The sequence below is a fragment of the Caenorhabditis elegans genome, chromosome IV (genome assembly GCF_000002985.6).
Source record: "Caenorhabditis elegans chromosome IV".
NCBI lineage: Eukaryota > Metazoa > Nematoda > Chromadorea > Rhabditida > Rhabditidae > Caenorhabditis > Caenorhabditis elegans.
The window spans coordinates 12,046,990-12,074,952 of record NC_003282.8 but is presented as its reverse complement, the minus strand read 5'-3'; the positions used below and the strand labels follow the sequence as shown (position 1 = coordinate 12,074,952).

Genomic DNA, 27,963 nt, shown 5'->3' with positions numbered 1-27,963 from the left:
ACAATTTTTGATGACATTAAAATCTTTATATATTCAAATCAGACATCACAGGTATTTTGTGAGCTCAGTGGCATATGACAATTACTATATGCACTAGCTGAAGAAGGCACAACGAGACGAACGTGGCGGGAAGAATTTCGACTTGGAAATGATTCAGGACTTTCGCTATGATTCTAAAATTGAAATGATATATATTTTTAAAGTTTAAGAAGGAAACCAACTCACTTCATGTAATGACCAAAAGGCACTTAAGTCCGATGCAGGATACCACGTAAGAGACGATGAAATGTATGGAAGAAGACAAATAATATCACGATAATCCATTGGAGATGGTAGAAAATCAAAAATCCATTGCTTTGTTTCGACGGAAAAATAATACCAGAAACTTGTAGAAAAATGAATAATAGATATCCAAAACTGAAAAAAGAACACTGGTTATATTTTCAACAAAAAAAAAGCAAAATTTACCAAATAATAATTCACAGAATTAATTGAAATAACTGTCGAAATTTCCTTCGTAATCATTTTCAGCTTGAGGGCGCACACAGTGCACAAAGCTATCGGAACAAGAACTTCAACAAACAGAGCAACTCCGTCCGTGTAGACTTCTTCAGCAAATGGAATTACACAGAAAAAAGATTCGAACATGACACTGTATAGTTCTCCAGGTAAATGATTTCCATGGATTTGTTGATCTAACTGGAAGAAAAAGGAAATTTGAAGATGGCAAGTAAGGATGTTGTATCGAAAAGTTTTTGAGCTAATTTGGTCTATTTGGGATTTTTTTAATAGAGGGAATACATTTTGTGGGTATTTTTTTCTTAAGTTAAAACTGCCCCAAAGTGTTCAAATTTTATAATGAGACTTCTCAAAAAAAATTTCAAAAATTTCATAATGTGCCGAAATTTCGAAAACTTATCAAGTTTTGCTAGATCTGTAATTTAGTCAATTAAATCGTAAGCAAAATACCCACAAATTCTACTTCCCCAAATTTGTTTAAATGATTTTTTCAAGTACATATACCACTGATACCTTAACTCTTTTCTAAAATTGAGCCCTTGGCCAGTAAAATCAAGTCCAGCTCTTTCGAGCTCTTGGCCTTTTTGAATCGAATTTTGGTTTATTTTTTATTGTTTTGGTGTATTTTTTATTATTTTAATGTTCTAAGTTGAAAATAAAAAATCGAATATCACTCGAAATATTTTTTGTTTTTTTTTAAATTCTCAGCAAAAGTTTTGGTAAGTTGGCAAATTTTTGTGGAAACTGAGTATTCACCACTTTGACTGTAAAAAAATTAAATAGTTTTTTGAAAAGTTTAACTATGATATTTAGATCTTTTAGAATTATAGAAAAATTTTTAACCCATCTTTAAAAACAATTAAAAATCTATTCCAAAAGACTTACCGTTGAGCTTCCAATAACTGGAATTATAATGAAAAGCACTAAAAGAGCAAAAATGATAACAAACATCATCGACATAAAGGACTGTCGAATTCGACATTTTCTCGATGGATTTATAGACATTCCCTGTAAAAATGAAGTTTATTAAAACCCCCATCTACTCCTTTATCAACTAACCGTAATAACATAAAGAGCTACAATAATGTATGGAAGAAGAGTTCTTCCAAGTTGAGCAGTTGCCTGATATACTCTACAAGCATTCTGTCCAAATGTCCAATGTCTCACTAATGTCTCCACAATCATCCATGGAGTTCCAAGTGATACAAATGCATTAATTAAAAAGAAAAAAGCAAGAAACTGCTGAACATGAGTAGTATCTCGTAACCTTCTCGTGTATAATTGTAGTACTAATTGTGATACATTTCCACAAAGAATCGAAGTAAGGCAGAGGAGGTGTAGAAGTGATAAGAATAGTTCCATGTCTGAAATTTATGAATATGTATGATCATGTTGTTCTTGAATTTTTTAGATACATTGTCTACTTCGGATCACCTTGTGTCATCCTACGTTACATTTTATTTTTGGGATTCAGATTTTAAAGAATGTGTGGTCGTGTATGGAAAGTTATGATCTTACAATAAATACTATGGGTGATCTTACAATAAATACTATACTTTTGAAACGATTTTTTAAAAAGGACACGAATATAACCTGCAAAAATTTTTCTAAAACCTTTTTCAAAAATAAAATAAAACATAGAAAATATAGCGAGCTTATTCTTCATTCCTATAAGATGCTCAAACTTTTTTAATTGTTAGAATTTTGAAAATTTTAATTAGCGATTTTCAGAAATGTTCTACACTTGCCAAAACTATATACATACATACCTAAATCAAAACAAATTTGAAAAAGTCACTAGATCGTTCAAGGACCGATCATTTTGTATTTAGTTCCGTCAAATGTGAATCAGCTCAACATCCGACCAGATTATCTAACGTCTATGTACGTCAGAACACTGATACATATTTGAATTTCACATGGAAACCCTTGTCACTTTGTATTTTCAGAAAATTGAAATAAGGGAGTTTTAGAAATATTTGATATTTTGCCAAAATTGTCAGAACTCGGACTTTTATGGTATGTTTTCAGGTGAATGTGCCTGCCTACCGCCTATTTCTTGCAATTTTGAGATTAACTTATTTGTGGAAAAATAAATTAAAAATGACAATAGGAATGCGTGTAGGAACAAGGCATGTCTAGGACTTTCTAACTACACCAAGTTTTTTTGCATAACGCAATGATCTTTCACAAATCTATTTATACTCGTCGTGTGATGACTCCTCTTAACCCCTCTTAGGACATATCACTGATCCATTCTGACGTTCGAATCTTTAGCTTTGACTCAAGGAAAGCCGTTTTCAAATCCTCCTAATTTGATCTAAAGCCATGTGTGTGCCTGTCTTGAGATATTTTGGAAAATGATGACTTTAAGGTAGACAAAATTTGTATCTACTACTACTACAATATCCTGTTGATTGAGGATTTCTCTGAATTCTACGAAAATGAATTCAGTTGGTCAATGCAATAGACCTTGCAATTGAATTGAGATGTACTCAATTCAGGAAAAATGTGAAATTGAGTTCTGACTAGCCACGTAATGGGTATAAAGAATGGCTTGAAAATGAATTGGACTGATTTAAAATTTAAAAACAACTTTTAAAACCTTTTAATACTAAATTATAAAGAACCGCTTAAAAGTTGTCAACTAACAAATGTGATTATCAAACAAAAGTGTTTTTTTTTCTGGATAATTTTGGATTAAAAATTTGATAACTTTTGCCAAGTTTTTCTAGAATCCAGTTCATGTAAACAATTTAATGCTATTTTTCAAATAGAGCCAACTTACTTGATGGTTGTTGTGTAGGAGGTGGAATTGCAATATATGGATACGGAATAAGTGTTGCATTTAAATCATCCTCCTCTTGATAGTTCATTGTGTCTGAAATAGAGAATATTCTAATTTTTTATGGAGTTTCTAGTTACTATCAAATTGAAAAAATTGCTCGAAAATGCACCCAAACCGGTCTCACTAAAAAAAAAGAAAAAATTGTTTGGGTCATCGAAACTGGATAAAAATCGACGATTATAAAGGAAATGCCGCGACTGACGGAAAACATAACAACGTAATGAAAAATGAATAAATCGGATTGATTTGAGTTTTCAGGATAAAAGAGAAATAACAGAAATTAATCAAATTGACGCAAATAAACAAATAAAATGGAGTAGTGGGTAAGAAAGAACAGTTATGGGAGGAGTCAACTTCTTCTAGTCACTATGATGCTCCAAAAAAGTACGTGAGCTCAATGATGAATCGAATTTCCTGAATTTGAAAAAGGTGGTCGAAAAAAATTGACATTAAAACTATGATTTGGAAGTTCTCGTCTCAAAAACCAACTAATCGGAAAGGAGTATGATGATTAATTTTGGAATGGTTTTACTAGAGATCATGTCTCTCCTGCTGTAATTTGTTCAAGGAAAAGAGAAATAGGAATGGAGAACGCAGAATATCAACCTGCATTCTTTCAAGCTATGAAAGATCGGCTTGAATTAATAATAAAGTAACTGGAAAATGTGAAAAAACCAGATTTCGAATGTTCTCGCCTCAAAAATCAACAAGCGAAAAACTTAAGATACTTCTACGATGCCCGTAAATTTTTTAAAACGAAAAATGCAACGGTATGAATATATTTTAGACAATAGCGAAAAGATGCCAGAAAAGGGGCGTGCCTAGTTTCAAATAATGCTGCCTTTTACAGAAAATTTTTAATAGTTACAACACTATGTATAAAATTGCAAAATACATTCGAAGATTGGCAAATACTAATAGAAGCAAAATTAATTTGTCAAGAAGTGACCGAAAATCGAGAAATCGTAAAATGGGTTCCGCCCGTATCTTGGCTTCAAGGTACCCTCTAAAATTTTATCTGATTACAATAAACCTTCAAAACTCAAAATTTCAAATGTTAATTGCTTCTAGAAAAATATTTTTAGAACGCTCCAAAAATAATTAAACTTCTCGAAATTGTTTACGTTTTTCGCCAAAACTCAACGAAAATTACTGTCAAGTCATTTTCGCAATTCTTACAACTTTTTCCTTGTTTTCAAAGCTTTAACTGAACTATTGCCAGACTTCTTCTAATATTAGTTACATTTTTTCAAGGAAAATAAGTTTTTTGCCTAATTTTTTCAAATTTGCACTTAAGGACACACACCAAAATATTGCGAAGATAAACATAAGTGATTAAGTAATGAAAAATGAAATATTTAATGAAAATGTATTATGATTATCAGAGAGCTTATTTATAGTAAACATTAAGCTACTTCCGTGTTGGTACATGTGATGTTCAAAAATTTAAATATTTTTAATCAAATATTCTATATAATGAAGCACATCTATATTCTTCAGATTATTCCTAAACATATGAAAACTAACTTTTCAACTAGAAAAATTGAACTGGACTTACTATTAGAAATACCCCCGCATTAGTTCCAATTGTGCAGAGGATCAACTTTTGGAAAGCTTTTGAAAAATAATCAGCAAAAAAATTTTATTATTTTTTCTGACCCGAATCAGCAGTCAATTTCCGGGGCCGAGCGAATACGTGCATACATTTGTGTAGTTAGATCACGAAAATTATTGCGTTTATTCGAATAGGATGCAAATCGTTTTGATAGATTTACGGCTCAATTCTAATTCAAGATTCATAAGGCGAGTATATTTAAGTATTAAATAAATGTGATAAAAACGACTTTTGACCTGAAAATTGTGAGATTTAAACACACTAGAACAAAGGGAATTCCGGACTAAATAAATTATAGAATTTGGTTGCAAAACGGAATTGATTGTCACGAGGAGAAGTCGATGTACTAGAAGCGGAATGAAATTTTAAGAGCAAATTATATGAAAAATTCAGGATCTAGAAATTAGGTAATTTTTCCGTTTTGGATTTTCCAAAAATTATCTAAAATTGTAATTTTTCAATTAAAATAAATTATATGTTTTCTGTTTCAACCGCTCTATGTTAATTTAGAAATTTTTGTTGATTTTTGGAACTTCGAAAATAAAAATTTTGGATAGTCAATTTTGAACAGTTAGACATTTTGAAAATTTCAGAAAAGTTGACAAACTTTTTGGAAACCAATTGGCAAAATATGCGTTCATATTTAAATATTTTTTGAAAATCAACTTCCGGAATGCTAGCTGCCAAGTGAGGAGTTTTTGAAACGCTTATATTTAATTCATAGTGTTTTTTCTAAAACCTGGCTCTCCCAAGTTCAAGTGAAACATGTTTTTAGTTTGAAGCCAAAGAAATACTAGTTGACTTTTAAAAATAAGTTAGATTTTATTATTGAATGATTAATTATTGTTCAACCAAAATATATGATTTGCACTTGAATATTATGTTTGAAGGAATGTTGGAGTAAAAGTATGAAAAGTATACGAAGTATACAAAGTTTACTTCTCCAAGAAAATGCTCATCTTTCCCCACGCAAAAAGTTTTGGAAGAAAAACATACGGAATAAGAGAAGACGTTTTTCACTCCTCCGCCCAGTAATGTAGTGAGTGTTGTTAATCTTCTTCAGAATAAAAAATGAATTCATTGAAAAATTGGAAGAGGGCAATGACTTCAGAATACTAATTTTTTCGATCAAACTAATTATTTGCAATTTTACATTTGCAAATTGTAATTCTTTCTTCGAAATTGATGTTTCATCTAAATTTAATTTACTAAATGGACATTGTAGATCATTCAATCCTTTTATCGGTTAAGATTTCTAAGTTCCAAATTATAGTCTTAAATTTTCGGAAAACACTGTTAAAGCTGTATATTGTTTTGAGAAAAGTATCTGGCCTCTAAGATATCTGAAAAGTTACTTCGCGTGCGAATGTCAGTCTAGAGAATCTGGACGAGTTCACAAGATTGAAATAAAGTCAAGTTTTTAAATTTGTGAATCAGAAAGTAAGCTTTCTACTTCATTTGGTCTACAATAAATCTCAATAACCATGCAGATTTAGCTTACAATTCAGAATATTTAATTTTTAATATACTCAAATGGCATATACATAAGTGTGTTACTCAAACTGCACATACTCGAGCAAATTTTCACAACTCACATCCTATTGCGCAACAACAAGCTAACTCTTACAAAATTATCTCCACAGTATGCATACCAATCCAGTATTCCAGACGACACTCGGAATATGACACTGGGACAGGGGGACCACTTACACAAACTTACACATAAAAGGTTCCTAGCCTCGAATTTTTCGAGAATTTAAAATTTCACAAGCCCACACCCGCTCGTTCTCAATTCGTAGGGTCATGAAATCAATTTCTAAATACCAGCAGTAAGTAAATTTGGGGTTTTCATGCAAGTCATGCGAGACTAAACTTTCTGCACTTTTTTCAGAAATATATGAAAATATTTTGGTTGAAATATCTGAGTATTATTCAAAAAGCTGTATATTACTAGGTAAACACTTAGATTAGTTTCTCGACTCAAAAAATGTCTGCTTTTTTGTTATTCAAAACTGTGTAAATATACGAAAGGGTCTGGTGTCTCCAAACTTCAGAAAACAGAAACAAAAAACTTCCAGGGAAAACTTTTCCCCTTGCCTATTTAGTTTGACTCCTTTTAGAGATTAAAATGTAGGATTGGCACATCCTTCTATTCATTTAGGCCTGAAGTATTCTTCAAAAAATTGGAATTTATGAAAAAAAGAGGATTAAATCATGTTGTCAAATATCAAACTCTATTGAAGTCTTTCTTTTTCGTTTGATGAGGTCATTTTTTGCACCCACTTATATAAAATATCTAGATTTCCAGATCCTTTTTTTTTTGGAAAAAAATCGAGCTCTAAATTTTTTTCAAAGTTCTCAAAATATGTTTTATTTTAATATGTAGGTACGTAGAAAGGCATTTTGTGCCTGCTTAAAAAGATTTGTAAAATCGTTGTTATGCATTTTTAGTTCAAAGATTATCAATAAAACTCAGAAATAATTTGTGTTTAGTTTCCAAAAAAAGTGAGAACGTGCGACGTTGAATAGAATTTCAAATGCGAGTGTCGGACTAAAGTGGCGCGCGAAAAAATCGGAGTCAATAGAACTTTCAGAACAACTCAATGAATTTATATAGATAAATAAAATGAAGTTATAGTCACGGTCGGTTGCACTCATTTAAGATGTCTGATCAGGTTTGGAATAGAAAATCTATTTTTGTGAAAAATTGTCTACCAAAGCGTATGAGTCCTAGGTAGGCAAAATTCCTGACCTACCAGGGCCTATCAGGTAGACAGGCACGAAGGCCTGAAGATTTTTCTATGTACCTTCTTTATACCTACAAGTTTTACCTACAAAGGCAGTTTTTTTAACAAGAAGAAGTTTTGGATAACCAAGTTAAATTCCGAATTTTTCCCTATCAGACTTGCACTCTGTGAAGTAAAGAAAAATATAAATATTTTTTACGACTTTACAATTTTTACGGTTCTATGTGTATTTTAATTTCAAAAAACATAAAATTAAAAACAAATTAAAAAGTTGAACGAAGCAGTTATTCTAGATGTTCTTAATTTGTTATGATATCTAACACTCTACCACTATTTATAATGAAAGTTCCCCCCAAAAAAAAGTTTCTCGGAAATAGTGAACACCCTGGAGACTTATTAACTCAAACAAGTAAATGTGAGTGCCAACTCGCATCTGTTTACGGGAACGGAAGAGTTCCGGTGAAAAACAAAAAAGTAATAAAAATTTAAATTATTCTTTAAATTCCTAATTTTTCAGGCGACAAATGCCTATTTTCAACAGAGCATTCCTTCGTGGTCAGACACACTCCGGATGACGCGACAAAATAAAAAGCAACGAGGCAGAAGGAGATGGAAGAAGAATCGGAAAAAAAGAAGGGTAAAAACGGGGTGAAAAGATGAATGAATTGAAATTGTTGGCCGTGTGAGCCATTGAAATTCGCCGACGCATAACACTAATTGGCCTGCAAGCGACTAATCAACATTCGTTTTTCGTTTCGGGATTTATTTTTGTTTGCAAATGGAAAGAGTGCTGAAAATTCGAAAGGGTCAATTTTTTATTCGTTTAGGATTTTTTAAAAGGATTTTTGAACATTTTCACCTGATTTGGTATTTTTCAGCAATTGACTTGACTTAAATTGATAAATCGAATTTACATTCTGTCTTGAGTTTAAAAAAATATTCAATAGAGAAATTTGGTTCACATTGTTAAGTACCGTTTTAAATCTGTAACTGAAAACTTTATATCTAGTGACTTTTCAAAAATATGCAATAAAATTAGAGAACGCCTTGTTTTAGATTTGCACACCCTTGCTCCACTTTGACAACTTTCATTTCGGTTATCTTAAGTTTTGCCAAATAATATAACACTATCAAAACATAGAAAAATACTTTTCACATATTTTTGTCAGTTGACAACATTGGGGTAAAACTGAAGGGAACCAAGACATAAGCTATGGGGTGCAAATCTAATAGCGAAAATACGGTAGACTATCTATCAAAATGTCCAATTTAAAACACGTGTGCAAGCTTTTACTGAATAAAGAAAAATCATCTGATCCAAAATTCAGCGACACTTATCATGAGCAGCCTGCGTGGGAATTTTCCTAATTTTTAAAGTTATCTTTTGTGGTATTTCTGAGTTTAGGAGTGGTAAGAAAATGAACTCGACCAAAATTGTTGAGTCTCTTCTATAAAGCCACGCTGGATTGTGTTACCCAGGATTCTACCAGGACAAGTGTATATACATAATTTAAATACCGTATTTCCTCTATTAGTATTGCACCCGACTACTTAACTTTAAAACGCTATATATCGCTTCATTTTATAGATATCAATACTACAAAATGATAGAAAAAGAACTAACAAATATTTTGTTAGTTGACAATTATTAAATATGACAAAAGGTAACTGAGATATCAGCTGTCAAAGTTGAAAAATGGGGTGCAATACTAGTAGAGTAAATACGGTATGTTAACAACTGACATCTAAACGTTAAAACACAGCAATTAAAAAAACACGTCTATGCATAGAAAAAACCACTATGATTTCAGAAATTAACTAGATATCGGGTCATAATGCATTCATGTAAACATATTTATGACAGACTCTCCGTTCATAAAGAATTTTCGAGACAACAATATATTACGTAGCAAGTTGGGAATAGAACTTCTAGTTTTTCAAGCGAGTCTTTAAGCTTAAACTGTAATTCTGAAACAGTTAAATTTAAACTTTTTTCGTAGGCATTTAAATGCCTGACTCGTGCCTACTGCCAAACGACAATTGTAGGCATTCAGTTCAGACACAGTAAAAGCTGCAGAAGTAAAATGTTCAAATTCACAGATTTTTCACACTCAAGAAGAGCCAAATTCACAATAAGGAAGCATTCTCAAATAAGGTTAAAACATGAGGTTAGGTCATCGCCCCCGTCATTTGTTTCCAAATGAATAGAGAACAGAATGAAAAAGCAATAAAAAATGAGAATAAAAAATACAAGATGAGCAGGTTTTTAGTGCATTTCACTGATTAAGACACAAAAAAATATGACAAGAAATTTGCCAAATCGAACAACAAAAGAAATAACAGAACCCGCCAGAAAAAAAACAACCAAAATTATTTTTTAATCAAAAAAAAAGTTTGACCCATGTTATGAGCTTGTTGTGACGTTTTCGAGCTCCATTACATTATTCATTTTGCGGTTTTTTGTTTTGTTTTTGTCTAACAAGGGAGGGTTAACCAATTGGAAATGCGTATGTGTTTTTTTTCTTTTATCGCTTTCTGTTAAAAACTTTTTACCGAAAAATAGATGGATTGAGACATATTTAGAATTTAAGTACAAGCTTTACATATTTTAAGTAGGTAGGCACGCCTTCAGGCACACTTGCTTCATGCCTTCTTGTATTTTTCCATGAGTCCTGGTGCCGTAAAAATATATTTCTATTATTAGTAGGTAGCAGTAAGAAATAAAATCTAAATCTACAAAAAATGTTTATCTTGGCAAGTATGTAGGCAAGAAGCAAGTTGTCTTTACAGGCCTAGGTGGAAGGCAGCGGAAAAAATTATATAATTTTTTAAAAAGTGAATTCTACAAAGTGGATTTTTGGAGAAAAATCAGTTTTTCAAGGGAGAAACCGAGTTTTCACTCTTTGGGGTAACATCGCTATAGAATTTTTTTTTTCAAAAACTGTTTATGATTAATGCTTTTCGCTGACTGCATTTTCGTTTCTGCAACAAAAACCAAGACTAATTAATTTTTTTTCTCTGTAAAATTTTTTTTCTCTAGCGACTTATGGTGTTAGATCAAAAATTCAAGAAATCGATGCATTTCTTAAGCTGAACCAACTACAATTTAACATTAGTTTTGGAAATTTAAAAATAATTACAAAGTTTTTGGTCGAAAAGAAGTACACATTTAAAGTAGAAACTGATACTAATAATGAAAAACATGATGTAGTTCGTATTTTAAAAATAGAAAGAATTCAGAGTGATCTTATGGAACCGGAATCTTTAATGAATCGGACAAGGAAGTCTGGGAGGACGGGAAAGAATAGTTTCATAAGAGAATAAAGGTTTCGAAAATCTCGCTTTTTCTTGAGATGTGCTCATTTTCAATTCAATAAATTTCAATAAATTTCAAAATCAAAATACCAAATGCATGAAGAGATGCATATTAATAGGTTAACTTCGAGTCCACTTAAGCCTACTAAAAAATATAATGAAAAAAAAACCACAGCATTTCTTTGGAAAAATATTCGAATTTCCACTGGTTTAGAAGCCGAAAAATCCCGAAGCGGAAGATGCAATCAAAAATGAAATCAAAATGAAATTGTATTCACTGGTCATTCATCGTAAATACTTTCAATACTGGCCAAAGAGCACATTTCTAAAATTGAACCCTCCTCGCCTCGGCTACCTCATGACAATGAATAGAGGGATTATATAATGTTAAAAATTGATAAAATCTCCTGCAAGAGACCCATGGGTAGTCAATTGAAACCAATAAGCAAATCATGAATTGAGAGTTGAAAATTACGAATTTTGAGAAAGACAGGTGAGTTTTGGAAGCTAAAAAGTAGAAAAGCAGGTGATCTCTTTAATCTGAAATCGTGTGAAACGTGCGGAGGTGTGGAAATGTTTTATTCTTCTCGTAACTTTCAAAAATGCTCAAATTAATTACAATTCCGATTATTTACTATCAGGTTAATCAAATTCTAAAAATCAGCACGTAATTTATTAGAGAAAATATGGAAAACCCTTAATTTTATGTATACGTTGACAAGGGAAAATCCCGAAACAGACTCCGCCTACATCTTGGTTTTTTTAAAAAGATTTTGCGTTAAAATATTCTTAAATCGCGAACCCTTTACCGAGCTTCACAGATGGAACTTGATAAGATATAATTTTAAATGATAATGAAGACATCAAGAGTCTCTTATTTTCCCCAAAAATAGTATTTCTCCAAGTGCTGAACTAATATAGAAAATTATATACTCTAACTGAAATGCAGCCTCAAGAGCTTGAACATTTTTTTCAAAATACTATTCTCTTCATTTCGTCTTAAAACTGCCCAGAAATTCAAAATTAACCTAAAATGCAACTTTTAAAATTGCAATTACACTAAAAAACTCACTGATTCCGTAGTTTTCTTTCTAGTTTCTAACCCAGAGAATTTTAAAATTATGCAATGGTTTTTCGATATTTGAGCTATTTAAATATTTTGTAACGACACCATGAAGCGGAAGTGATTCAGAGGGCATGTGAGAATAGTAAGTTACTTTCAATATTCATAGCTAAACTTATAAAATACACCTGCTTATTCTTCTAAAGTACTGATAGATATTACATTTTTCTTTTAATAAAAATATTCCGTGGCTCTGGAGCTTTCAAAATCATTCAAAACATATATTTTTAAGTTGTCAACTATTTGGAAACACCGAGAGATAGCAGTATTCTATCGTAATCCGCATCTTTAAAAATTCCAAATTCCAAAAGCCAACCATTCATCAAAAATCAAAAACTCATAAATGCAAACAGATATTTTTGAAGTGGATTACCTCGAAGATCACGCACTCGTAGTACTCCCAAATGAATTACAAATCCGTGCAAAACGAGATGGATTAATTATTAATTTCGAAAAGAAAACTCGCAGCTCAAACTCACCACGTATTTCTTAGAAAATCAGACTCTGACAAATCAAATAAATAATATTTCATTCATGTAATAATGTTAGGTTGGATTGATTTTCTTTCAAGTCTAGCGAATATGCCAACACAAATTGAATTTTGAAATTCAATACACAAACTATCAAACTATCACGTTGAGAAATGGATTTGTATGTATATGGTTTATTTTCATTAATATTGAAACGTTCAAAGTTTGAATGAAAGTATTTCGAGACGATATTCCGAGCTGGAGTAGACGGGAGCTTTCTAATAATACGATAAAAACTCTTCAGCATCTCCGTACTCTGGAGTTATTCTTCCACGCTCGGCTGCTATTTCGGTGCCTTCGACAACTATCACATGTTTTTGAAATTATCTCCGTTTTCCAAACTTCAAATACATGTGTTGAACATTGAGTCTAAAAGTTTTAAAAGTTCAAAAATTTATAGTCACTCGTTTGACTTTGAAGGCCTTTTTAAATATAATATTTACTCTCTTGAGATGATCACTTAATCAATAATTCCAGCTAACAATGCAATTACAATCCTTGTAAGTTTGAACAAATGTTTAAAAATCGTCTGAATGTTGTATGTTCAGTGCAAACACACATTTCTTTAGCCAAAGTTTATTGATAGGCATATTTAAATAAAATTGAATGGCATATTACCCATATTACCCAGTCGCGAAATCATGCAACTTTTACCCGAAAAAATACGGTACCCGGTCTCGACACTACACATTTTTGAGGAATGCTAAACATTTCAAACTTTCGATTCTGCGGAATTTTCACCAATTTTTCATAGTTTTTCTCTAGGTTTGTTACAGTACTCTTTAAAGATGTACACTCTTTTAGCAATTCAACAAAAACTGGTCGTGCCGAGACCGGGCACCTTTTTTTGGCACAAAAATCGAAAAAGTTCGCGTCTGGGTAATATTTTCAAATCAGCTCACACTGAAAGTATTTATTTATTTAAAATGGTCCAAATTTTTTCCAGCATTGGGTTTTCTCTCATATCTCGAGTTGCAAAGAATCAAACAGAACGTCTGAGTTTGAAGGAGAGGAATGTATCGTTTCATATGACACGTTCAAGAAATGAAATTGGCATCGCATTCCCTCATGCCATTGCAAACTTCTACTTGGAAACGAATGATTGTACTAACACTTGCTCAGTTAGATACGATTTACTACCCGGTTACGTTTATTGGTTGAATCTAAAGTTTGGAGTGCGACAATTCATTGATCATATTCTTGAAACATTTCACCTTCACAAAATTGATATTTCAATAGAACAATCCTATGATTACGATAAGACCGAAAGAAACTTCGAACTGCTCAAGGGGCTGAAAATTGACGAATTCATCATGATTGTGTGGTTGAATTTTATCAGCGATTTTAACCAACAGGCTTGGAAACTTTTTTCTGTTCAATCTGAATCGATTAGTTTGAACAACTTTCCATTTGAGGATATCAAAAAAATTCATTTGACGGCATGCCAAAATCATTACAAAGCATCGTTGAAATTGGGGGATGCTCGTATGACACTTAATGATATACTAGCATTTAATTCTTCTATATTGTGGGTTAATTGCCGCCCTATATTAACGGATAAAGATGTGAATATATTCTTGAAACACTGGATTTGCGGATGCAATAGAAGATTGGAATACGTTCATTTGTGGTTCAAAGTGTCTGACATTTATCAAAGTGATGATGTTGATCTTAATATACTCTTCAAGAACGTGGATTACTGTATTGCACCTGTAGAAAGAGAAATATTAGCTCAGCCGTATGGAGTGCCCAAAGAATGTTTCAAAGGAGGATTTGACGTCACACGACTTGATGGAACAAAGGCAATAATCACTGTAGATCATCTATATTCGATATTTAAAATGGTTGTTTTGAGTTAACATACGCGTCACTGAAACATGAAGGCTACACTCCTTTTCTATATTATATTTTCCCATCATTTTTTTTGTATTTTATTAATTTCATAAATAAACGTATTCAATAATAAAAATTTATGTATCATCCAAATTGAAAATACACGACCAATAATTAATAACATAAATACAGTGCTGGACAAAAGTATATCCCATTTTCGATTTTTGATACATTTTCAAATTTTTAAAACGAGCATAACTATGAATGTTATCGAAAAAAGTTGAACTGACGAAGTATTGCCCATAATTAAGTCTACTCGTATTCAGTTGTTTAAGTTGTCTACCGGTTTCATGGCAAAAAATATAGCGGCCGACATCTGGTGAGCCCGTTATTGACAACGTTTAGTGATTCGACCGTTTCACACTGTTCTGCAAGCTTGATCAAGAATATTTTCTTACAATATACTTACTTAAATCTTCAATATAATTCATTCAACATAGAAAAGCAAAACCCGTAAATGACAATTATGAATCTACAATGAGTAAGTTAACTTATAAGTTAAGATAATAATAATGGCAAGCGATTTTGAGATTGAATTTCATCCGGTGAGTTTTGAGTTTTTGAGTTCTTTACCGCCTGCAAAAAAGGTTAACAAAAATGAAAAATGATAACAGAGGAGGGGGGAGAGATCAAGAGAAACATAGAAATGTTGGTGAATATTAATTAACATAAACATATTATTATCATTAAAATGAAGAAGTGGAGCAGATATTCCAACTGGTTTACCTAGTCTTGTACCACGAATTCACAATATGTCCATCTTCATTGAACCATGCAATATATCCACACGTGGCTTTTCCACGAAGACCAAACAGCTCGAGACGGTCACAACGATCGCCGGTAATTTCAGATGAATTTTGTGCCTAAAAATCGGAAAATATAGGTTTCTGAGACTTAACTTTCGCAATAAATTATGATAAATTTACCTTCAAAGTAAAGTGATTGATAGAACAATCAATTGTTCCACATTTTCCAACATTGTCGTATCTACAGTAGATATTATGTGCTGTATTGGCACCCATCCATCTTCCAGACCACGTACACTCCATTGGATCGGATTTACAGCAGAATCGTTTACTAAAATAGTCTCCGAGAATCGTGGAGCATGGCTTTCCGAAACTTGGATCAGGAGAGCAGAATCCGGAGAGCCACCAAGAAGAGCATCTTCCGTTATTTGCACGAATGTAGTCATAATCAGAAGGACACGGGAAATTGCAAAGTGGTGCAGTTCCAAACCATTCACATCCACCTTCGGAAAGACGTGGATTGAAACTTGTCAACTCGGCCACTGTCTTTGCGGTCATTCCTGAAATTATGAATCATTGTTTGTGTAATGTGCTCTTGGAGAGCAAAAGTTTATATGTGAGTCAGAGAAACAAACGATGTAAAACAGGAATTATTCATGTTTTAATTTTTAGTTTGGATTACGGTAGCTCACAAAAGGTTCGAACTTAAAAATATATGTATATTATCCGAGTTATTTTCAAGGTCTCGAAACGATCGAAACTTTACATCTACCGTAGTATTATTGAGACGCGAAATATTGCAATTTTTACTACAAAAGTACGGAATCCGGTCTCGACACGCAAATGTTTTAAATGCCAAAAAGTGTGCGCCTTTAAATAGTACTGTAGTTTTAAAATCTCGTAGGTACGGAATTTTGATTGATTTTTCATAGTTTTTCTCTGGATTTGTTAATGTTTGAGTTTTTATAGTTTAATTTCAGTTTCAAAAAAAACCAAAAAAAAACTGAGAAATTGATTAAAACTTCGCCGCGACAAAAGTTTCAAATTTCGCGTCTTTGTAACATTTTGCACTTTCCTACTAGAAATTATGACAATATGTGGGTACGATAGCTGCGAAGTTTTCTTCGCGTCGAGTCCTGCTATCGTATTTTTGAGTCAAAATAGTAGTTAAAAGTTTTCTTCCGTTTAAATATTTTTCGATTCAAAGTTTCTTGAAAAACTTGGCATTAAATTTTAATAACTCACCAATCATTCCAGTAACCAAAGCCGTGGCGACAGGTCCTGAAACGATGCCTCCGTCTCTTTTCCTACGCGTTTTCTCAACAGCTGACCTGATAACTGATCTGCTTTTCGTTTTCGTCACATTTTGAACCTCGATCTGCTACAAACGAAAAAAAACAAGTTTTTGTTTTAAATAATTCATCACTCAATTGTTTCACTAAATTCTTCTAATTCTTCGGTCGAACGGCCGATTCCTAAATTGAATTGGTCAACCAATTTCGATTGGTATGTTGTAAAAAATAATTTGTTCGTTTTTTGTTCATACGTCATACCCGTTTTACAGTAAAGTGTGAAACATTGTCTCTTTTTTATGATGAACATACCGGGTGTTCATGATAGTGGTGTGAGAATTTTTCGGCGGCAATCACAGAGAGACGATCACGAATTTCTTTCTCATCGACCCAATTTGTTTCCTCAATTGATGCTTCCGAGGATTTTTCAACTGAATATAAAGATTACGTTGGCATAAATAATAAAGTCTAGATCTTGATATCTAAAATAAAACTTAGACCTACCGTAATCTGATACATATGAGTTGGCAAATGCGATGAGAAGAATAGATGTTAGAATTCGCAATAGAGTGTACATGTCTGAAAGTAAGTGACAAGTGATGATGAATTTGACGATGAGGTAAGTGAAAATGAGAAGAATTGAATGAGAGAGATCTCTAGAGATACTTGACAACGGCCTGTGATCGTCTCGTTCGACACAAAACGAAGAGGCGGAGGCATAGGGGACAGCTGTGATTGGGACGGGAGATGAGTCATTGTTTGAGTGAGGGGAGCGGGACGGGTTCATGACACCGGTTTAGGAAAAATTCAACAGTTATGTAGATGAGGTGTGCCATAGATGGTCGGATTATTTCTCGATCAATCCATAACATGACGGCAATCGAACCTTTGTAATGCGTTTCTTATTACAGAAATGCAAAATTTTGCGATTCATGTCACAAGAATACGGTATCTTATCTCGACACGATTGCAATTTTTAAAATGAATTCTGTGGAAAAGGGTGTGCGCCTTTAAGAATTACTGTAGTTTCTACACTCGCAGTTTACTTCGATGTTTTGCATATTTATTTTCTAGATTTAGGTTTTTCTTTAAATTTAAAGCACTCTTTACGTAAATTTACAAAAATCAGGCAGATTATAAAAGAAACAACGAAACAGTCAGAATCAGCGAGCAGTGCATACTACAGTACCCGTTGAAGGCGCACACGTTTTTTGCAAAAATTTTCCAATCATGCCGAGACCGGCATTCACTTATTGTGGCATTTCGAAATTAAAAACCTTAAAAATAATTTTCAAAAATCTTCTTGTAATAAGATTTGAAAGAAGTTAAAAAGTAGTTCAGTTCATATGTTCTAAACGAATGATCTACATATCATTATTTTCCCCCTTTCGCAATAAAATTCAGTTGTTTACTTGATTTCTTCTCCTCGAAAACAAACTGAATTATAACGGCAAAAATTTCTGCCAAAATCGATCTCTCGACCTCACAGAAAAGGAACAAATTCGCGGGGAATTTGTGTGTCAAAACCCCGAAAACAATGCTAAGCATTTGTTTCCGGCTCCAAAAGTGCAAATTTCCAAACAAAAAAAACTGTGTTTTTCTCTGTGCCCTCCAGTATTTTATTGCCTTTTTTGTGTTTGTTCTGATACATGGCAAGTTTTTTTTTTCAGCGTATTGTCCGAAATGGAACAGTTGGGCTCGGAGCCGGAGACCTATCAGATAATGAAAACAATAGAGAAATCGATCATCGAGAATGACAATGTCGATTTGGAACAATATCTGCTCTTTTGGGAGCATGTTTGCAAGTGAGTCACACAGATGTTCTAGAATTTTAACTCTGAATCATTCTATTTCAGCGTCATGTGCTCTTGGGGAACAATTTTCAGCTTTGTCGTGAAGGATGTCACTGCAAAATTGGAAAAGCTCACGCAAATGAGATCGTCGGATCCAGATTCTTACAGGTGAATATTTAATTTGTCGAAATATTTTTTCAATTCCTGATTTTCAGAACTATCATCGGAATGGCAACGAAGGAGTCGGAGAATGGAACTATTCGAAATCAGAAACCAAATAGAAGCGGCACTGGACATTTGATGGTTCTTAACAGGTATTCGTGGATTCGTAGAAGAGAAAATCAATGAGTTCATCATTTCAGAGCTCTTGAATTCGTCATCGATTTGCTGGATGGAGTGTTCACGTCGAATGATGAAAATGTATCGACAATCGCTCGTTCTTCTTATGACAAACATCTTTCTCAACTTCATTCTTGGCCAATCAGAACTGCTGTCGCTGCGGCTCTCTACACTTTGCCTCGAAAACCAGAATTTCTATGTAGACTTCGTGGTGATATGCCAGAGGACGATGATAATCAATTCCATGATATTTTCAATCGAGACGGACGAGATATTGTGCGAAGAGTGAACAAACTAGTTGAAAATTTCGAACTAACTGATTATAATCCTTCAGCCTGAATCTCTTTACTACCCTCTTCATTCTTGATCTCACAAAAAATATGTTCTCTGAAATTAAACTTTTCATTATATCTCTTGGTTGTACAACAAGTGTATTTGTTTTTGAAAAAGAAAAGCAGCAATCATTTTAAGAAATGTTTAATTCAAATAAAACAGTGTATAATAAATAAATAAATGAACGATTTTCAAAGGGTGACACCAAAAAATAGACACAACGAAGTGAAACTCGTCGAGTGTCGAATAACATTTGAACAGAAAAAAGCGAAGAAAAATTGGAGAATAAATAGTAAAGTGAACAACTTTTCAAGTTTCGCTATGCATTTTGCAGCACAATCCAATGTTGATGACTCGCATGTCTGACATGTCTTCCTGTGATCGGATAACTGCTTCGAATCCATCCATGGAAACAAGTTGTCCACTGTGACCTGCATCTTGTCCGAAAATCACTCGAGCCTTAAAGTTAACATTTCATTTAGCATTTTCAATTTAATATTTTCTTACATCATCTCCTGGTTGCGGTTTCATTGGAGTTAGCTGATCGAAATCAACTTCCAAGTTGCACTTGTGATCTGGCATGTAGACATCCACTTTTCCATCGGTAACATCTTTAATGATCGCCTCACGTCCGTTGAATCGCCCTTCGTGGTCCTTGATTTGCACACACAGATTCTGCACAATCCACACACCTTGAGCCAGGAAGTGGTCCGCTAAAAATAAGAAATTAGCTTCACTATAATTCAAATAAAATCTTGAGCAACTTACGAATTTGCTCAATAGCTCCATCGGCATTGTTGTAGTTGTTACTGTCGTAGCCAGCGAATGGAGAAGGCGCAACATATTGATCGTATGCTCCTCCACTTCCTGGCGTCATTGGAGCAGCGAATCCAGGTGTATCAACGTGATAGGCTCCCGGAGTTGCTGGATTGAGCATTGCACCTGGAGTTGGCACAACGTACGAGTGTGGAGGAGAATCATAAGTTGGAGACGAAGTGTCTCCGATGTCTTCCTCAACTTTTGTAGCTGCATCTGGTTCGTATGTCGGGCTGCTGTTCTCATATGTGTCGTATCCTGGAGTACGGGACACGAATGCTGGAGTTCTTGCTGGAGCATTGTCATACGCTTCAGGTGCATCGGGCTCGTATGCCGGACTCAACGCTAAACAATTAAAAATTAAAAATTGCAAAGATATGTAATGGTTCAACTCACGAATATCATAATCATTATTGTATGCTGGAGTTCTGGCGGAATGTTCGGATTCTGGATAGGCTGGAGTCTTACTGCTTGAATCATAGTTCGGAGTTCTCGATGGCATACTTTCATAGCCAGGCGTTCTTCCAGAATCATCATATGCAGGAGTTCTACTGTTGTCCATTGATCCGTATGCTGGAGTCCGTCCACCTTCCGTACTTCCATAGGCAGGAGTTCGTGCACCATCAGCACTACCGTAAGCAGGAGTTCTTGAACTGTCATTTCCATAGGCTGGAGTACGTGATGATGAATGTTCATCAAGATCTCCATATGCTGGAGTTTTGCTTCCATATGCAGGGGTACGTCCACCTTCTCCATACGCCGGTGTTCTTCCTCCATCATAAGCTGGAGTCATCGAGCCATACATCGGTGTTTGTGCTCCATACATCGGAGTCTTCGATCCATACATTGGAGTTTTGCCAGAGTCGCGCATCGGTGTCTTCGAAGAACTGTAGAACGAGCTTCCACCTCCACTTCCAGCTGTTATTCCAGTGTCTCCGACAACCATCACACGAGCACGATCGACAGAAATCGTTCTGCATTGTGTATGCAATTCGACACGAACTGTGTCTTCTGTGGCATCTCGAACAATTCCAAAGTGGCCCTTCATCGGACCTTTGATGATTCGAACATTTTTTCCAATGAGGGTAAGATCACGACGAACTTTTTGTTGATTTGCAGTTCCAAAATGACCACCACGTCCTCCTCCTCCACCTTGTCTCGGAGTTTGTCCACCACTGCTTCCACGACTTGACATACCATCTTGTGGAGAACGAGGAGTCATTCCTCCAGAAGAATGTCTTGGTGATGCCATAGGATTCGGTGAAGCCATTCGAGAAACCATCGGTGTACTGGTTGTTTTCTTAGCTCCTTGTAAAATCAGTTGTTTTGGTTTGCAAACCAAGACTCCTCCATTTTTAGTCACTTTGCGAGAATAAACGAAGACAGTTCCACGGAACGCATAGAGAACTTCTCCAACTGGATCCTCATCGGTTTCCCGCTCCTTTGCGTTTGGTCCTCCAATTACTTTTACCAGATCTTTAGCCTCGATGGAATTGTTTTGACTGTCGAGAACTTTCGCAAATCGAACGTCTTTTTTCGCTATAATAGCTTGTGGCTTTATACGATTCACAACTCCGTGCATGTTGAGAACTTCCAAATGTTCCTTCTCCAATCGAACAATTACTCCAACATTTCCTGTATGGTCGAGCTGTACAAGATCATGATATTGGAACTGTCCCAGTGAGTCCACTCCAGTTGTCACATCAGCACAAAGTTGCAAATCTCGTACACGAACTTTCAATTCTTCCATTCCAAGATCAGACAAAACTATGGCTGTGCTATCTTTTACTCGGACAATTAATCCAGTATGTCCTTCGTATCGTCCACTAATAACCTTTGCATGATCTCCTTCCTTGAAGTATTTCCTGAGCTCATGAGCGTTCAAAGTGATTGCTTCTTTCAAATCTTCTTGATCTGGCATCATCACAACCTTCGTCCCATCGACCGTCATCACTTTACCCCGAAGATTCACCAACTCTCCAGCTTTCACTTCGACGATATCTCCAGGAACAAATGGATTTTCTGTGTCTTTGAGAGAAGCCGTTTCCACTGAAAAAAAGTATTTTTAAAAAAGAATAAAGGAATAAAAACTTACATTCTCTCTTGAGATCATCGCTAGATTCTTGGAACTTTTCGAGTTCTCCAAGAGTTGGTTTAACACCATCAGCTTGAATTGCGTTTATGGGGAAGTACTTGTAGAGGAATCCTCGCCGGAAATGATTTCCTTCAAATACTAAGAAGTCTCCGTCCGTCACAATTTCTCCTCCAACTTCTTTGATGGTATCCTGATCAAATAACTTGGGCATTGGGCGTCTTTTCAGCTTATAGTTTTTATCAGCATCAGTTCTCATTGCTCCGCGCCGCTTCTGATAATCGACACGGGGAATCAATTTCAGGTTGACACGGTTCTGAGCGATATCCACAAGATCAACGACAGCCAGATCATCTTTGTACATTGTTCTTTTCAAACGAACATATGATCCGAGTTTCAACTGTGGAATGTCTTTGACAACTCTCAATACATCTACCATATCTTTGATGGGAACCATGGTTATAGTGAATTGATTGAGAGCTGAAAATCCTTCAATTGCAGACATGACGTGAGATTGTTTGAACGCCTCGATATAGATCATTCCTTTGAGTCCTTCCTTGACGACAACTGATTTGATTTGGAATGGCTATAAATTGATTAAATGCAATCATTATTACGGGACATTTATCAATTACCTCGTTTGTGTGCTCAACCGCAAGACATTTACGCATCAGATGCATCGCTACGAGTTTTTCCTCTCCCATGCGACATTTGACAATCCACAGGTTAGGATCCTTCGTGGATGGAAGATGAGAATTTTTTGAAATATCATCCATAGCTGAATCTTCGTCATCATATTGACTGTCGTTTTTGTCACCCTTGTACTTGTTCTCAAAGTATTTCTGGACTTCGTCTTCCGTCATGTTTTGGAACTTGTACCGATCTCTATTCCGTTGACTCAATTCCATTTCTTTCATCGCACGCTCAGCTTCCTCTCGCTCGTTCATTGCATTCATGCTTGGATCGTCTTCGTCATCGTAATCATTGTCGTCGTCTTCGTCTTCGTCGTCGACTTCAACATCCCAAGCAAGAAAATCTCGTCCAGAAGGAGCCTTATTCTTCCGTTTCTGCTTTTTAGATTTCTTGCTGGTCACGTTTTCATCTTCATCGTCATCGTCGTCATCATCATCGTCCGAGCCACTTTTCTGAAAAACCGACAGGATTGTAACTTTAAAATTAATTGTTTTCACTCACCTCACTCTCTGAAGCAAGTTTCCGCTTTCTGTCCTTCTTTGAATTTTTGATTTCAACATCTGAGCCATCATCATCGCTCAAAGTCTGTAAGAGGATAAAAATCGATAAATAAGTAAAGTCGCATAATTTGTGAATTTTCCATGAAAGCTTATTTGTTATTTTCGGCGAAATCGATCGAATCTCAAATCATAGAGTGAAAAATCGATAACTAACCGTGTCTTCTTCTTTGTTTGAGGCTGCATCACTTTCGTCAGAGGACATTGCTAACTGAAACATTTAAGTAAATTTCAAATAACTTGGGGCAGAGAAATGAGGAGGAACGCGTGTGATTTAGGACAACGCTTAAAAATTCAGAAAATTAGGCAAGAAGTAAATCAATCAATTGAAAAAATGATTAACTTTATAGGTATAAATGATTAGAAGAAATTAAGCGCAAAAAAGAAGAAGAAAATGAAGAAGAAATAAATTGTCGTCGGTTCCGATGCCCGGTACGCAATCTGGTGTTCACGTCCAAAACCCACAACTTGCCGCGCATTAAATATATATTTATTTAACATTTTAATGTTTTTATGCGTGCGGATTTTGAAAAGGTAGGAAATTCTCTGTGGATACGCTTGAAAAATCTCAAAGCTTTAAGAAGTATTGCTTTGCTCTTCAATTTCGCATAAATATTTAATTTCATTTCAGAAAATATCATGAACTTTCTTCGTTTCAAAAGCTTTTAATTTTCACGATTACGATTTTTCTTCTATGGGTACTTGGAGTTGTGGATAAGTTTAGAGAGGTACTTTATACGCCAGAAAAAATTATTTAAACATAATGATTATATTTTTCAGACGAGTTTTGGTGACTTCAGTTGGCCACTGGAAACGCGTAATTTACAATTGCGAAGCAAGTTTACAAAATATCCACAGTGCAAATTTTCTGGCAATGGACAAAAGATTATTATTATTATAATCAAGTCAAGTGCGAAAAATGGACCGGTTAGTATTTGCAGAAAATCAAATTTCTATTTAAAAAAAACAATATTCAGATGCGAGAGTCAGTAAGAAAGACGTGGGGAGTGTTTCGAATGATTGATGGAGTCGAAGTTATGCCAATCTTCATTGTGGGAAGAGTGGAAAATATGGAGATAATGAGAAGAATTGATGTAGAATCGGAGAAGTATAAGGATATTCTTGCAATATCAGACATAGATTCATATCGGAACAATACCTTAAAAGTTTGTTTTCTTGAACACTTTTCTCAATAAAAACCTAATTTCAGTTGTTTGGCGCCATTGACTACGCTGCGAATCCAAATCAATGCTCTTCTCCAGACTTTACCTTTCTGGTAGATGACGATTATTTGGTACATATCCCAAATCTTGTAAAATTCGCAAAAACTAAACAAAAAGAGGAACTTGTTTACGAAGGCTTCGTATTTGACACGTCACCATTCAGGCTTAAGATCCACAAACACAGCGTAAGTGCTTCAAGTAAAAAAAAAACCTATTTCCAAATTATTACAAGTTACAGATTTCGCTGAATGAGTATCCATTTTCACGATATCCTCCATACGTCTCCGCTGGCGCTGTCTTCCTCACTTCCGAAACCATTGCGCGATTCAGAAATTCAATTAGAAAACTGAAAATGTTTCCATTCGATGATGTCTTTACGGGTATTCTCGCCAAAACAGTGAATGTCGCAGCAACTCATAATGAGAACTTCATCTTCTGGTGTCGACGAGTGTCTCAAAAAGAATGGGATGATGGTGTAATTGCAGTTCATGGATATGCCAGGAAAGATCTTGAATACGAGTATAGCCAGTTAAACGGGTTCGAATAAATTGTATTTTGAATTTTTTTCATATAATTTTCAACATATCAATAGAGATCGTAAGAAATAAAAATTAAATATTCAAAGTTTAGCTCGAGCAATATAATAGTTAACATCACTTCCCAGAAGCATTCTTCCTTTTCCATCGTCAATCGCAATTGAGACGGCTTCAACTCGTCCTGTTTGATCATGATACGACTCGATGATTTGACCAGTTTCCGTGTTGACTTTGATAACAAGACCTTCTACATCAGCGACATAATTAGCAACATATCCAAGAGCTTGTGGAGATAGAATTTTAGTGATAAATTCTCGAACTGATGGATTTTGTTCAAGGAATCGGTCTTCTTCGGAACGATGTGATGCGATTGGAATGAGAAGGTGCCCGGATTTTGTAAGACGAATGTTATCCGGATATCCAGGAAGATTTTCAATAAGCGGTGAAGTTTTAACAGGTGCTGTTGAATAATGATCTCTTGGAACCCAAATCTGCATAACTCGAGCTAATCCCATTTCACTGTAGAGCACCCGCCATGGAGCATTCTTTCCCATTCCTTTTTCAATGCTTAATTGAACTCCATTCGGGAAATATAGCCCATCTTTCAGTACTCTCAAATCTTTCTTTCTTGGATCATAAATCAAGAGACGACCATTTGGACGATGTTCGAAGAGATCCAGAATGAAATCACGATCGTCGAATTTCGTTGATGATTCGGTGAAAATAACTCTTCCATCGGGAAGAATATCCAAATCATTCAAATATTTGATTGGAGCAGCATTTTCGTTGTTTGCAGGCAATTCTCCAGCTCCGAGGATTTTCACAACTTTCTCCTCTTGCCAATTTATAGCGAACAATCCCAAATACGCATCAGCAATGACCAGCTCGCCGACGTCGCTCAATCTGAAAATATTTGTATTAACAAAATTTATTTTTAAAAAGCAAATCATGAAACCCCGACATTAATATCTCTTCACTTTCAAAATATTTGATTTGTTGTACTCATGACGAATCGAATTTGCATATCTTATCTTATCACAATGATAATAAAGAAAGATTCTTCCCCCCCGCCCCCCCCCCCCCCACCCCATCTACATCTAACCTCAATCCGAGCGGACGCCCACACAAATTCATTTTTTTGTAGGAACCATCACAATCATGATTTCCCTGAGCAAGTTGAACAGCATGAACAATCTTTTCTCTTCCTTCTTTCATATCGATTTCCGCAATTATTCCAGTCTTGAATCCAGCATACAGTTTACTATTTTTCTCGTCAAGAACAAGTGACTCCGGGCCGTATACTTGATCTACAAGGAGAAGTTCTGCATCGGTTAGTCGCTTATTGACAGCAAGAACTCCTTCCAACGGAATCTTGTCGCCGAGACTGAAAAAAAATTGAATAAATAAATGTTAAGAATTCTAATAAAACATACTCAAACTCGACTGCTTTGATGGGTGCATTGATGATCCGATTCGTCAGAAGGCCTGCGATAATCAAAGATCCCAGAAGTCCGAGCACGATTTTCACCGGTGTGCTTCCCAGAATCCGGAGAATTAATCCAGGTTTCTGTGACTTCGGAACCTTTTTATGTTTCTTCTCTGGCAGTGGTACCACTCTTCCACCGTCATCATCTTCTCCACGTCTTCTTCTGACGCTTCCGTCTGATTTCTTCATCTGTTTCTGAAGCTGAATAATAAAATTTTTGTAGGAAACGATGAGTATGAGTAAGAAAAAGCGGGTGACTGGTATTGAGAAAGGCGAATAGAACGGTGAAGTGTGTTTACATTTTTGAGACGCAGGTATTGTAGGAGAGGTCACTTTTGGAAGCAAACATTTGCAAAGAACCAAAGATGGTATCGCGACGTATCGAAGATGAAGCTAGGATATTTTTCTATTCCAATTGTAATTTTTTTAATTTGTGAACGGAATTTTGAGGGAACAGATTCTGTTGCAAAAATATGTGAACAAAACAAGTGAAATTATTTTTAAAAAAGTTGTTCTTGAAGTGAATAATTTATTGACGTATGTACATATACTTAAATAAAAATACTTATAGTTAAATAAATAAATAAATCATTTCCGATTATGAGTCAAACACATAACAAATAAAAATCTAATTCAGAAATTTGAGGCAAAAATTAATTGTCTACCGTAGTGAGAGTTTCTTAAAGGCGCAAGTGCCAAATCACAAGTCGTTGCGAGACCAGACTCAAGTTTCAGGTCTGCATATTGTCCAGACGGGAAATTTTGCGATGTTGCTCCAAAAATACGATAATCGGTCTCGACACGACAGCAATTTTTTTGTTAAATGCGAAAATGCGTTCGCTATTAAAGGTTACTGTAATTTCAAACTTTGTGTGGAATTTTATCGATTTTTCGTAGTTTTTTCATGGTTTATTTAAAATTTCTGTGTATTTAATATTTAACTTTTTAGTAGTACATACACCTAGCAAAAAACTATTTAACGAAAAATTATAAAAAGTCGATGAAAACTTCGCAGCGACAAAATTTTGCAACTACAGTACTCTTTGAAGACGCGAGTCGAGACCGGGCAATTTGTTTTTGGCACAATAACCCCAAATTGCCGCTTCTGGATATTAATAAATATTTCAGTTCTAAAAAAATGAAACATAAAAATGGAACAATGCTCCAAAAATGATATGTTTTGCATCGCGCTGGTGACTAATAAAAATTTCCATATTCGCTCCCCTGTATACATATAATATATGCTAATTTACCACTATTGACCGAATGTTTCTCCCTCACCTCGCTCTTCTCGCTCTTCGTGTCGCTATTATTATTATCATGCCAATTTTTTTGTGTCAAACACGCAAAACCGGCCAGCAGCGGGACGGGTCACTGATAGAGGCCGTTTTTGTAGAGATGTGATAGGATAATATGAAATGAACAAGACACAGACAAGATAGATGGCAACTTGTACGGCAACAGAAG

At 34.8% G+C, this 27,963-nt stretch overlaps 7 protein-coding genes and 5 non-coding genes across 16 annotated transcripts; 7 read left to right on the top strand and 5 right to left on the bottom strand.

The window, feature by feature from the left end:
• Positions 1–4: 4 nt before the first annotated feature.
• On the bottom strand, positions 5–6,063 carry bath-37 (G-protein coupled receptors family 1 profile domain-containing protein; the record flags this gene model as incomplete). Of its 2 annotated transcripts, NM_001307301.3 has the most annotated exons (7): positions 39–173; positions 226–417; positions 469–699; positions 1,405–1,527; positions 1,579–1,883; positions 3,308–3,400; positions 5,979–6,063. In NM_001307301.3, 7 exons carry the CDS (start codon positions 6,061–6,063, stop codon positions 39–41), a joined length of 1,164 nt encoding a protein of 387 aa, NP_001294230.1. The 2 variants fall into 2 exon arrangements, with proteins under 2 accessions (NP_502287.2, NP_001294230.1); NM_069886.5 differs by lacking the exon at positions 5,979–6,063 and having other exon boundaries at positions 5–173; positions 3,308–3,406.
• A 6,726-nt stretch (positions 6,064–12,789) lies between these two features.
• 21ur-11438 lies at positions 12,790–12,810 on the bottom strand. The gene has a single exon (NR_056760.1).
• Positions 12,811–13,623: 813 nt separating this feature from the next.
• On the top strand, positions 13,624–14,556 carry K08E4.8 (F-box associated domain-containing protein; the record flags this gene model as incomplete). Its single annotated transcript, NM_001129315.1, has 1 exon — positions 13,624–14,556. One exon carries the CDS (start codon positions 13,624–13,626, stop codon positions 14,554–14,556), a length of 933 nt encoding a protein of 310 aa, NP_001122787.1.
• Positions 14,557–15,001: 445 nt separating this feature from the next.
• On the bottom strand, positions 15,002–17,296 carry K08E4.3 (uncharacterized protein). Of its 2 annotated transcripts, NM_001268687.5 has the most exons (6): positions 17,133–17,296; positions 16,941–17,059; positions 16,582–16,717; positions 15,517–15,896; positions 15,317–15,453; positions 15,002–15,166 (listed from the first exon to the last, which is right to left on the bottom strand). In NM_001268687.5, exons 1-6 carry the CDS (start codon positions 17,203–17,205, stop codon positions 15,160–15,162), a joined length of 852 nt encoding a protein of 283 aa, NP_001255616.1. In that variant the 5' UTR covers positions 17,206–17,296; the 3' UTR covers positions 15,002–15,159. The 2 variants fall into 2 exon arrangements, with proteins under 2 accessions (NP_001255616.1, NP_001255617.1); NM_001268688.3 differs by having other exon boundaries at positions 15,002–15,453; positions 17,133–17,209.
• On the top strand, positions 15,913–16,062 carry K08E4.11. The gene has a single exon (NR_056759.1). It is a non-coding gene; the product is annotated as an Unclassified non-coding RNA K08E4.11 (non-coding RNA).
• On the top strand, positions 16,736–16,885 carry K08E4.10. Its single transcript, NR_056758.1, has one exon. It is a non-coding gene; the product is annotated as an Unclassified non-coding RNA K08E4.10 (non-coding RNA).
• K08E4.12 lies at positions 17,247–17,387 on the top strand. Its single transcript, NR_056757.1, has one exon. It is a non-coding gene; the product is annotated as an Unclassified non-coding RNA K08E4.12 (non-coding RNA).
• Positions 17,388–18,296: 909 nt separating this feature from the next.
• Positions 18,297–19,279, top strand: K08E4.2 (Glycolipid transfer protein domain-containing protein; the record flags this gene model as incomplete). Of its 2 annotated transcripts, NM_001268685.4 has the most annotated exons (4): positions 18,297–18,433; positions 18,485–18,589; positions 18,637–18,735; positions 18,784–19,279. In NM_001268685.4, the coding sequence occupies 4 exons, from the start codon at positions 18,312–18,314 to the stop codon at positions 19,097–19,099; spliced, it is 642 nt and encodes a 213-aa protein (NP_001255614.1). The 2 variants fall into 2 exon arrangements, with proteins under 2 accessions (NP_001255614.1, NP_001255615.1); NM_001268686.3 differs by lacking the exon at positions 18,297–18,433 and having other exon boundaries at positions 18,489–18,589; positions 18,784–19,099.
• spt-5 (Transcription elongation factor SPT5) lies at positions 19,207–23,462 on the bottom strand. Its single transcript, NM_069882.6, has 8 exons — positions 23,409–23,462; positions 23,196–23,279; positions 22,637–23,146; positions 22,005–22,587; positions 20,306–21,958; positions 19,862–20,254; positions 19,601–19,806; positions 19,207–19,552 (listed from the first exon to the last, which is right to left on the bottom strand). The coding sequence occupies exons 1-8, from the start codon at positions 23,454–23,456 to the stop codon at positions 19,403–19,405; spliced, it is 3,627 nt and encodes a 1,208-aa protein (NP_502283.1). The 5' UTR covers positions 23,457–23,462; the 3' UTR covers positions 19,207–19,402.
• Positions 23,463–23,737: 275 nt separating this feature from the next.
• Positions 23,738–25,103, top strand: bre-5 (the record flags this gene model as incomplete). 2 transcript variants are annotated; one of them, NM_001268683.2, is made up of 6 exons in its annotated part: positions 23,738–23,785; positions 23,883–23,979; positions 24,032–24,178; positions 24,229–24,417; positions 24,462–24,659; positions 24,713–25,103. In NM_001268683.2, 6 exons carry the CDS (start codon positions 23,757–23,759, stop codon positions 25,019–25,021), a joined length of 969 nt encoding a protein of 322 aa, NP_001255612.1. The 2 variants fall into 2 exon arrangements, with proteins under 2 accessions (NP_001255612.1, NP_001255613.1); NM_001268684.3 differs by lacking the exons at positions 23,738–23,785; positions 23,883–23,979; positions 24,032–24,178 and having other exon boundaries at positions 24,713–25,021.
• T12G3.4 (Strictosidine synthase conserved region domain-containing protein) lies at positions 25,025–26,697 on the bottom strand. Its single transcript, NM_069881.9, has 3 exons — positions 26,444–26,697; positions 26,113–26,394; positions 25,025–25,913 (listed from the first exon to the last, which is right to left on the bottom strand). Exons 1-3 carry the CDS (start codon positions 26,683–26,685, stop codon positions 25,094–25,096), a joined length of 1,344 nt encoding a protein of 447 aa, NP_502282.1. The 5' UTR covers positions 26,686–26,697; the 3' UTR covers positions 25,025–25,093.
• A 1,109-nt stretch (positions 26,698–27,806) lies between these two features.
• Positions 27,807–27,952, top strand: T12G3.9. The gene has a single exon (NR_056756.1). It is a non-coding gene; the product is annotated as an Unclassified non-coding RNA T12G3.9 (non-coding RNA).
• Positions 27,953–27,963: the final 11 nt, after the last annotated feature.